This window comes from Triplophysa dalaica, chromosome 12 (genome assembly GCF_015846415.1).
Source record: "Triplophysa dalaica isolate WHDGS20190420 chromosome 12, ASM1584641v1, whole genome shotgun sequence".
Taxonomy (NCBI): domain Eukaryota; kingdom Metazoa; phylum Chordata; class Actinopteri; order Cypriniformes; family Nemacheilidae; genus Triplophysa; species Triplophysa dalaica.
The window spans coordinates 9,943,518-9,955,554 of record NC_079553.1 but is presented as its reverse complement, the minus strand read 5'-3'; the positions used below and the strand labels follow the sequence as shown (position 1 = coordinate 9,955,554).

The 12,037-nt window shown below is 38.8% G+C and overlaps 1 protein-coding gene across 1 annotated transcript in view; it reads right to left on the bottom strand.

Annotated features, from left to right (window-relative positions):
• col14a1a (collagen, type XIV, alpha 1a) overlaps nucleotides 1-11,198 on the bottom strand; it is a 97,049-nt gene extending 85,851 nt beyond the window's left edge. Inside the window, 4 exon segments of the mRNA XM_056762397.1 lie at nucleotides 356-499; nucleotides 6,003-6,119; nucleotides 9,596-9,717; nucleotides 10,950-11,198. Coding sequence (XP_056618375.1) covers nucleotides 356-499; nucleotides 6,003-6,119; nucleotides 9,596-9,683 — 349 coding nt within the window. The 5' untranslated portion in view covers nucleotides 9,684-9,717; nucleotides 10,950-11,198.
• Between the last annotated feature and the right edge of the window lie 839 nt (nucleotides 11,199-12,037).

Here is a 12,037-nt window from a genome sequence, read left to right as displayed (position 1 = left end):
AAATCAATATTAAATAAACACATATTGAAGAGTTTGGTTCCAAATTGTGATAATTCCGTTTTTTTTCTTCCAAAAAATATGTTTTTTGTGCATTCCAATTAATATCAATCAAACTGCAGTTGGTTTGTTTTGAAAAATACAACTAACTTACACAATAAAACACAATAAAAAATAATAACATAATACAAAACATGATTTTTGATTTTGGAACCACCGAACTCTTAAATATATGAATGTACAAAACTGCTGTATGTAGTCACATTTGCTTGTTTTCCCAATACACAAAGCAGGGTATAATCAAACACATTGTTTCCACTTACAAACAGTTGCTTCAGAGAAAATGTATTTTTCATACCAGCATATTTTCCCTGAAGTGCCCTGCTGTGCTGGTTTCCACTCACGGCTATAACTTTGACTGAATACTCCTTCTTGGGATTAAAATCCTTTATGACTGCTTTATTCTCTCCTCTTGCAATTGGCAACTCGGTCGTTTCCCCACCTGTCATCGGAACAAATCAGACAGAGGATGATTAGTATGCGATGTCTCATTCCTGCTTCTCTTCACAAACCTACTGAAATCGGTCCTTACTGTCTGCATTTCAAGTGTTTAGTGTAGTTGTAATCTAAAAAAAGAGGAATAATACTCAGGAGGGATCACACATTGGAGATATGAATAGTAAAAATAACAGTAACACAGAAAGGAATTTACTAACAATGTTGTGTATTTGCATCTGCTGTCAGTATTATTTTAGCATCTAATTCCGTTAAAGACTTATGGCTGATTATGAGCAATGCAACATGTTACCTTGAGCCAACATATTTTACAGGATCGGTGTAATATCACTCCATTCAAAAGTACAGAAAAACTGACACAGACTAAAGTTGAAGACTGGCATTCTATACTTTGTGTCCCCGGCCATCTAATTCAACAGCTTTAAATTTATCCATGTGATTGGATGCTAAAGAAAACACATAATCTCCAAAATACCCTGAAGAACAATCCCTCTGGAGTAAATTGCCTGCTCAGTTCTACTATTTCAGAGATCAGGTCAGTGAAGGAATAGTCCCGGGCCTGCTAAGCTGTAATGCACAAGTTATCACACAAGTACGATGTGTGGGTGGAAACTTTATGGCCATTGCACAGCAAACAACTTCATGAAGTTTGTTTGCAGTATGGACAGTGACAAATGGTCTGTTCTATAAAGGTCTTGACCACAACTCATCTTTCCTGCTACATACTGGGATCCGGTGACAAGGTCTGAGAATAAAACATGAAAAAGGGTTGCTTTTAGTAATTTTGTGAACTCAGAAGGAAGGACAAGTTTCAAAACAGACTTTATAAGGTATTCCTGACAGACATGCCTAAAGAAAAATGACAGATGAGAACTCTTTAAGGTCTCAATAAATGATCCTTGACATCGATTAAATTTAATGGAGAGATTTAATGGTAGTTTCCTGCTTCTTGGAAATTTTTATGTGGAAAAGACCCAGAAATTAAAAAAATGTCTCCATTTGAATTTGAAAAGAGATCTCAAAAATGTCAAAAACCGGGCACTGGTTTATCAAGTCTCCAGTCAAAAGACAATATTATTAAAGAGTTCAATATGAGCGCAAACATTTCTTATCAAAACTACCAAAATTCAGATTATTTTGCCTATACAATCTACATTTATTTTACAGCTTCATACTCTTAATATATTTCAACAAAAAATAGGCTTTGATTATGTTTTTTGGGTGTTTAAAAATGGATGTTCATGTTTGTATAAAAAAAAAACGCTTTATTTCACATATTTCAAGTCTACTGTTCACCGCTGTGCCTCTTCTAAAAAAACGACTGGATTTCTTCTGGTCTGTATAAAGTCCCTTTTTCAGAAATGCTCTGATTGGTAAAGCTGACCAGGTCTGTCATGATTGGTTCCCCGCTTAGAGTGTGTGTTAAGATGTCCCACCCATTCAATATCAGTGAGCTTTCGCTTTTCAGGCTGTTGTGATTGGTCGCCCTCCCTCTCAGTGCATATGCATTCATAAACTTTTCATAAACAGTTACAATGGTGTCAACTTCATTTTATCAGTTAAAAACATGCGGATTGATTGAAGTGTAATGGAGGTCTGCTAGTGCATGTTTGTTAGAGATCGAGAATTTATTTCCTACTATGGCGAGAGAAATGACACCAGACAGGATGGCGTCAGACCGGTTATATTACTTAACACTCATAACAGAAACATTGGTAATGCCTTTTTATAGTAGACCAGAGTTGGATAATAAAATAAGCAGATTGACCAGGATACATTTGCAAGCAGGACTTCAATGGATGTTTCATAGAAGTGTTTTAGAGGAAGGCTATGTGCGCACACACACGCAAGCACACAGACATGCAAGCACACACACTCATCACATGCAAGCACACACACTCATCACATCACAGCTGATGTTAGTCATGGAAGCTGTTATTTGACCGTTGGTTATCTTAGAATGTGTGTTGCTGAACTCTTATTACCAGCTGTACCAATGTGATAAAAGTGAAAGTAGTTTAGCGCGTAGCTCAGTCAAATGTTTACGATCTCTGATAACCAAACACTACTCGAGCGGCTCTTCCTCTTCTCTAAGGAAGGCCTCGCCCCTTCTTTGCCGTATTTTTTTGGGCTGAGTATATAAAAAGCACTCGGAATGGTGACATCATGTACCCAAAAAGTAGAGGGCTGTAGTCCGATTCCAGCGATTCTCTGTAGTCCTTGAAAAGCCAATTCTGTCAAAGACAATATCTCGCTTGGCACTGAACTTTGAGCTTTATCATTTTGCAGGTATTGTTTATGCTCTAACAGCAACATTACTCACTAACTATAGGTTGAAAAATGGAATCACGGGGAATGGGATTTTTAAGAAAAACATTTGAAACCATGCTGGTACTTAAAGGGTCCAGTGTATGAAATTGCAACCACCTGCTCACTCCACCCCTCCATCCTTCCTGTCGAAGCACGGTGGCTGACACAGGACTAAGACATTATCACGTTTTCACTTCGTTGCTTTAACAAAACACACTTTGTAGAGCAGATTATCCATTTAGGGCTACTGTAGAAACAATATGGCGAATTTCAAATAAGAGGACACCCGGTGTATGTAGATAGAAAAAGCTCATAAGGCAATAAAAACATCTGTATCCACCTCTGAACACATAGTTATCTGTCATGATTCTGTCCCATCTTGTCATGTTTCTCTTGATCTAGTGGCAGGATCATGACAGAACCTCATGTTTTATGTGGGGAGTGGCTTTTTTGTCCCAGTTGGCATTCCACATGCTCTCTCCAGGACTCGTCTCTGTTCCAGCCCTTTCGTCTCATTATTGGTTGTAAATTAGTTCATGCCCCGGTCCTGTCCCCTCTGTATTTTGATCCCATATATTGACCTTGTGTCTCTTGTCTTGTGCTGGTTCATTGTTTGTGTTATCTGTGGTGAGTTCCTGGGTTTTGTGTAGTCTAGTTTATTGTAGTTAAATGTCTAGTGTTATTATTAGTCTAGTCTAGTTAGTCCTTGTTCCTGTTGCCACGTTGTTTTATGTTACATCCTGGTGGATGTTTGATTTGTGTTTATATTTTATTCAATGTTTTGTTAACCCTTACCCACTGTCTGCATCTGGGTCCTCTGTCCTTGTCCTCACCACCCACGTTCATGAGTTATCTATATTAAATTGCATTTCTGTGATTTGATCCTCCTAAAATTATTTACATTTACATTAAGGCATTTGGCAGACGCTTTTATCCAAAGCGACTAACAGTGCACTTATTACAGGGACAATCCCCCTGGAGCAACGTGGAGTAAAGTGTCTTGCTCAAGGACACACTGGTGGGGGCTGCTGGGATTGAACCAGCAACCTTTGATTTACCAGTTCAGTGGTTTAACCCACTAGACCACCATCTCCACTATTATAAACTGGACCTTGAAGCGAAACACAACTGAGAACTATATTAAATCTCCTGAGCTATGTAAGAGCAATACAACTTTCTTCTGGGGATCAAAAGTTCAGAGATTTCCAAATAGCTTATTTAATGCATTAGAAGTTCCAAATTCAAGATTTGTTTTAACTCTCTGGCATTCGAATTGGTTGTTCCCGAACAGTGTCATCGTCAGGTCATATTGTCCCTCGACCTGAGGAACAAGCCTGCCCCTGCAATTTAGATCCCTGACCAATGATCCTGATTAAAATCCTTGTGGCTTGGAGAGAGATCAATTGAAGGGGAGTGAAAGTCGCTTACTCAGCAACCGTGGGAGCGTGATTGGGGTTAGGCTCAGAGCGGACGGGGAGCCACATTTTACCGATGACTTTGCACATCACACTTCATAGAAAAGTAAAAGAAGATTGCTGCAAACAGCAAAGTGCCGCCCGTCACAACGCCATGAAGAGACATCAAAAGTGCTCCAATTCTCATTTGTTGAAAAGAGACCAAAGGACAGATTCACTTTGTCGTACTGTAAGTGAACGTCTGCCTTACTGCTTTGATTTCTGAATAGCCATCTACAACCACTATAAATAGGCATGAAATCAATTTGAGCTTCCAATTGAAAAACTGGACAGCATAACATCCCCCGTTTTTATATTTGACCACAGCTGCTATCGAACATATAAGCCAAATAGAAGTGTTTATTTTGCATGTTTTGAGCTCAGCAAAGTTGACAGGTCAAGTTAACTTAGAACAGAACCGTGAGGTTAAAAGAAAAGCTTGTACTTTCTAAAGGATAGACAAGTGAATATAAAAAATATGTTAATATTTCATTTCTGGTTCTATGGAAGAAAGTCAAACGGGTTTAGAAAGACATGGGGGTGGGTAAATAATGACAGAACTGTGTTCTTTTTCTCTAACTCTCTCTGTTGTTGGGAGATTCGGACCCTCACACCACTGATATCTGATAACACACAGCTGGATCTGATGAGAATCTCTGCTTGACCTTCCCTTGATTCCGACTGGGTACCATAGCCAGACATCACTCACAAAACAACCGTATTGACGCTCTCTCATTGACTGATGCAAATCATCACGTGTCCTCATTCAACCCTGCTCCATCATACCTAATACCACAATTCTGGCCAGTGGGGAAAATTATCATGCCGATAAATGCCACTTTGGACACAGAAACGCGGCAAACGAGCTGCTATAATTAAAACAAGTGCCCTTGCCATCTGCTGTGGCCGGCCTGATGAATATCTTTTTTTTTTGTGGAAACCATTCACAGGGCTCAGGAATGCGCAAGAAATAGCGAGTTTAGACATGGCTCACTGTTGCCTCAGCAAAGAGGTTTGTGAGAATTTAACAAAGGGGGAGTTTATAGAACTAAAGGCTAAGCACCTGGCCTACGTAAAGCTGAAGTGTGACCCTCGGGTTTCTGTGTTATCATGAGTCATATCAAAGCCAAGGTGGGGAGTATTGTCAAAAATGTGTGGAAACAGAGAGTCCTTTAGACTTGGCAAGGTTAATAATCACATCTGTTAAACCTCAGAGAGAAAAGTAAAGAAAGTGTAATACTACCACAGAACATATTTTTAGGACAGAACTGAAGGCAACAAAAAAGACTAAAACAGAGACATTGGAGATATTAAAGGGACATTCACCCCAAAATAAAGATTCTTTCTTCATTTACTCACCCTCGAGTTGTTCCAAATCTGTATACATTTCTTTGTTCTGATGAACACAGAGAAAAATATTTCGGAGAATGTTTGAAACCAGACTGTTCTTTGCCACCGTTAACTAACATAGTAAGAAAAACGACAATAGTAGTGCAAAAGTTTGCTTTCCAACATTCTTCAGAAAGTCTTATTTTGTGTTCAACAGAACAAAGACATTTCTCTACTATGGTAGAAAAAAACAACTGTTTGGTTACAAGCATTCTTCCAAATAGCTTATCTGTATTCATCAGAACAAAGAAATGTGTAAGTAAATGACGATAGAATTTTAGTTTTTGGGTGATTTGTTTCTGTAACTCTTCATATTTCACTAGAATTGCTTCTTACCTGTTTCACTATTATATATGAACTTGTAGCCATCATATTGTCCTTTTGGTTCCTTCCATGAGACAAGTAGCTTTCCAGCACTGATAACTTTAAATCGAAGTCTTCTTGGAACTGGAACTGCAAGGTAAGAACAGACATTTATATACTGTGCATGATCGAGATAATTATTCAAATGAATGGTGTTTTTTCAATTTGATCAAATGCAACAGTACGGTAAGATTCAAGTCAAATTCTCTTTCTCTTGTTTATATGATTTGTAAGACCAGTTTTAGTTCATTTCTTGATGATCTCCAATGATTTTTGGAAAGGCCAGGTGGTTTAATATTACAGATCTAACAGAATACACATACAGTAGAATCAAAACAGAGACAAAATCGAACTTTGTTATTGACTCGGTAAGATTGACAGGAATTTATGAGAAGAGAATGTGACTTTAAATCCCAGAGAGGATAAAACAGTGTTTGTATTATTTTCTAAAGTTTCTTAAATACCATGACATATCATATATCTTCAGTATCTACACATAAACCATAAACAACTGATTTGGGGTCATCCTTCATAATTCAATTCCAAAGATTTATCTGCAGAAGCAAACTAACACTTCTGACCCTGAACCAGTTGTTAAAGCTGTGTGAGAAATCACCACACCCGAACATCACACATCTCCAAGAGAAGATGATAAAAAAAACATTGACTAATCAATGTGTGCATGCCCAGTTCTACCCAGAAAAAACCAGTGAGCTACACAAAGTGTATAAAGAGAAAGGTTGACACAAATAGAAAAGAGAAAACTATAAGTCAATACTACTGGGGGGAAAGTGTTTATAGAAGACAAAACAGATCTTCTGGCACCAACCTGGAGAACGAATATCTGCTGGGTTCCTGTTGCATCTCCGTTCTCATGGACACCTAAACCACACTCAGTCCCGCATTCTTAAGTTGTGTGTGTTGGAACTATACAGTACGTTTGATGTCCCTCCATAAAAATACACGTTGAAAACCTCATTTAAAAGTGGAAACTTACTGTTTTGATTCTCGGTCATTCATGTGAGTGGGACGGATCCAGAGAATTCAAAGCATGTTCGCCCTCAGATTTTCTTTGTATACTGTAACCACCCCACTAGCACAAATATAGAGGAAAGAGTGTGGTGTTGTGCCAGCATAGTTTCTGAACACCATGAGATGAAAAATGTATGTGAAAAACAATTTGGAGAGTAAATGCCAACAATGTCGAGATGCTGAATGTCTGTGAATAATGAGGACCAACACAATACATTCATTTGTATGAAAAACATCTTTTTGAAAGCACATTCGGAGAGTATCTCGACAGCTTCAAAGAAAACTGTCTCCGCTCACTCAAACACCTTCGCAGGTAGCTGCAACTCCTGGATTTTGGTGATTAAAGATTCTCGGGGCAAACCGGCTGCTGGGGAGATTGAGGAGGAGGAGAACAACCGCCATGGTGGTTTAAGGACGACAAGCGCTGACTTGTAACTTGAAACGCGAAATTCGAGCAGGAGGTCCTGTATGAGTCTGTATATTAGAGACGAGCACCGACAAATCTGCCTTTGATGTGGGTATCTTTCATCCTTCGGAGACACCCGTGCTTTAGCGTACCTTTTACCAGCGCTCTTCCAATTACTCACCTGTCAGACGACTCGTTTCAAACTGTTATTTTCCACAAACACAAATCCCTTTTGAAAGAATTAAAGTTTAATGTCTGCTTTTCGTTTGGTAGAGGGAATATTTAGCTCGCATGACGTCTGTGGCTGCTTGGTGCGATGTAAATTTCCAGGGTGGGAATTATGGAGGAAAAAAATGAAAATTACGGCCGCTTGTCTGCGTTTTTACCACACCCATGAAATTGTGTAAGGATTTTCCCCACTTCCACCGAAATGTTTAAAATTACCTCATCCAGACAAATTGTTTAATTAAAGGTTCTGTAAATGAGATTCACGGCCCGTGAATCCAAACAACAATTACATTGAGGTGTGGATGTGTTTTATGGCTGTTCTGCTTTGTAGTTTTGATGGGATTTCAGGCAGTTTGGTGATTTTGTTTCATATTTCTACATCACACACACAAAAAAGATTGTGTCAGGCTTTATAAATTTCACGTACCGTCTCGCTTTCTTCCGCTGCCCGTTCATTTTAAGCAGGGCTGTCACAGCGTTCGAACACATTTTACTTCAAGCCATCATGAAGACAGACTATAGTATTTGTGTTGTGTTAAAGATTAGGTATCATGCTATGTCATGCATTCTGACTTCTTTACACCGTTAAACGTGTTGGCTTCTCATGCTAAACATGGTCAACTTTTAAAAAAACGATTTGGATGTATGACGTAGTATTTTTGTACTTGATACTGTCCTCCAGCACACCAACTTGTTTCGGAAAGTTTTTTATAATTCTGGATCCCTGTGTCGTCACAGGGATCCTATTCCTTTTATTGGCCAAAAGCAAGGCGAAAGAGCCTGCCCACAAGCCAACCGACGAGCTGCGCTGCACTGCAGCACGTTACTCTTGCGATTGTAAAGTGTAGGTCTGTCTGTTTGTTCACGGCGTGATGGATTTTATATAAACGGTGGATATAACGCTGGATTTGGAGATGGTTTGAAACTAATAGATGGCAGATCCCAGTGCTAAAAGATGTCGGACATGAACTGCATGCGGTAAGTCAAACTAAGTCATACATCTGTGTTTTGTTGGAAATCGGCGTGTACGTGCATATGTACAAAACACAAAGGGATGATGTGATGATGTGTTGCTTGCTCATGCTGTAGTTCCGTCCCACTCTCCCCACCAGTCCCACCTCTAGCAGCTTGTGTTTTTCAGGAAATAATCATACAGCTGTATCTTTTTTTTATAAATTTGATCAAACTAAATACTCTTCGAAGATACGATGTATGCAATATTACTGTATAGGCACTCAAGATTAATATGAGTTTGGCAGAAACTGCCTCTGATACGCGATCTTTAAGTGAATCTGTGTGGTTTGCATTTTCCCCTTTTTTCCTATATTTTTACATAATGAGGTGGCTGCGCTGAGCTGTTTAAATGGTACCTTTACTTTTCTGTGGAAGATTCTGCCAACAGCTCTCAGTGATGTGAGGTTGAAAGAACAACCCTGTCTGTGTTGCACACATTTAAGAACTACACCTGTCTATCACACAAAATCAGATCTTGGAAAAAGAACGAAGACCAGAAAATCAAGACAGAGACTGAGAGGTGAAGTAATCCCAAATTTGTCATATGAACACAATTCTAAAGATGATTCAGGCTCCACCTTCCACTCCAGGGTTAGGGAGAAATGTAAAACTCCAAACATAGGAACCATTAAGACACGTTTAGATTGTCCTACTGAGATTAATGTGGAGGTGCAAAAACGGTTAAATGTTTAATTCATTCCACAATCCAGTTGATCAATTAATCAGATGTAAACATGCTGCTTGGCTTCAAGTAAAAAATCATACGGACAAAATTAGCAAAACATCTCATGTATTACAAAAGCAAAACCAGCCAATATTCCGGAACACAATGCCAAAAATGAACCATTACAGACAGCGAAACCCATTTGTTGCAGACGGCAATTACCTTGAGCCGAGACAGGAGCAAAACAGTGAATCAGTGCCAGAGAGATAAGCGGACACCACAGCTTAATCCTCGATCCGGACACCTGCATCCTTACAGCTGTGCGAGTGATGCCTCCACTGTACCTATGTGGAGAAAGAGAGACAGAACGGAGGAATTCATTGAAGCTGTGCAGCCTCAGGGGGATTTCAGAGAGAGGGGGCGGGCGGGATTGAGGGGAGAATCTCTGTGGGTCAAGAACAGTAAAGACTTTGTTGAGTTTTGATGGACAGCCCCTGAGAAGAGCTTCCTGAGGACCATTGTTGTTCCTGAGAACAAGCACGCCACTACAGCTTCTGTCATTCATTATGGATAACAGGGCTGATGTGCGAATGGATGGGAAGCCAATCGGCCTTGTTAAAGAGGGCACCCCCACTTAACCCAAACAATGGTCTAAATGAGGGTCAACAAATTATAGTGAACTACGTAGTTCAAAAAGTCAAATTTCTTCAGTCTTTGGAACTTTGCATTAAGACAAGAATATTCTTTTGTAACAAAAAATATGAAATGTTAAGTCCTATTTTCAACTAGGTAATAAGCACTGGTTTACAATTTTACATAAGTGTTATGTTTTTTATTATTAAATGTTGGTTACATATATCACATGGTTGTCTATTACAGTTTTGAATTGCCTTAATGTATGCTTTCTCATTTTGTACATGAATGTTAATAAGGCACTGTTCATTTGCACGATTTCCCTCAAATTGTGCACGCTTTGTATTCAAACCAAAGCTTTTCTTAATCCACAATGCGAATTCGCTTGCAAGTCTGGCTTTGTCTCTCTCTCTCTCTCTCTCTCTCTCTATGTTTCACCTGCTACTCTCACTGAATCCGCCACCGAAGTCCTAAAATAAACATCAAGCGCTCACCTCGACTTCATTTTCAACAGCAGAGCACAGTGACGAAGAAACATACAAAAATACACGGAAGACAAATAAAGTGCAGCCTGCATCCGCTCCAAGTTTTTTTGCGCAAGTTTTTTTGCGCAAGTTTTTTTCAAGTTCTGCTTCTGTTCACCAGAGTTTCGATTTTTTGGACGGAAAAAATATAATAATTATAATACCACTAATAATAATATTTAAAAAATGCTCCTTAAAAGGAAAATATAAAGAGATATTAAATAAAGAGAGCGAATTTATTAAAGATGCAACACATAAAGTACAGATCATAATTTAAATTTCTGTATGCTCATACAACTAAAAAAAGTGTTAATATTAACGAATGTATTGTTTGTTTCTCTGAATGATCCCAATCTTGTTCTAACAAACGCAGTTCAGGTAGAATAATGCGAGAATAACAAATATATCAGCGGTCTTACCTTTCACACCATTCGCTTTAAAGAAATCCCACAAAATCCTCTTGATATGAATGTGATCCAAAACCCGCGTCTTGATAGTCAGACTTCACTCGTGTCTTTTCTTAGCGCTCTCCGTGTGGGTGTCCGTCGTCCTTCGTTATTTGTCCATTCCTTTAGCCCTTCAGCTCTGCGCCTTATTTCATCCTTTAGTCTCGAGTGTGAAAAAAGCGTGCGTGCACATGCGACCAATTGCAGCCACTGGACAGACGACGAGCGATCCTCAAGAGCTCTTCTGCTGTTCTTGAGCCTGCCTACATGATTCATTGCTGGGAAATCGTACACGGGAGTCACACTGTCATCTATGCAATACGACAGGATGATGGATGAATAAGTTGATTCTGTTATGACACCCTCTAATTAAAATATAGCCTGAGCCAAATTAATCGGTTTAACTTGAATGTTAAAGAGATTTGTCTCAATAGCCAATGCACTTTCCAAATAAAGTGTTCATTTTAAAGATCACACAATTTGATGTGTTTGCTTTCTCTTTTATCATGGACTTGTTATTTGAAGAAATGTGATTGTTCAGCAGCACCTGCACCCTCCATCAGTTTAGTTCAAGTTGAGCAGGGTACAAAGCTATCTCAGTGTACACAAACAGCCTTGAAAAGAGAAGATGTGAAAGATATGTGAGATATGTTTATTGGACTGAATCCAAAGCTCGATGTTATTTTTTTAAATGTCTACCAACAAGTATGCTGTAGAAATATGGTATATAGGCAATTCCTATGGATGTGCCATTTTCAATCAAAGCTTGCAATAATGTCTGAGATAATGTACTTATTAGCAATACTTTGAATTATCTGATATTTTACTAAACGCCATTTGATATTCAAGACCTCAGAAAAATACCAGTAGGCTATGTACAAGTTTTCTATTTATAAAGAGAGAAAATTGGATGTGATAAGAAACAACTTAATGGATCTCTGTTAATTAAAATGTACACAGAAGCAATAATACCCAACAAATGGAGAAGGGATGGATCTTTATAGACAGTGAACTAGTCATTTAATAATTGTTTGTGCCCATTTATGAGGAGTTTAGACCGT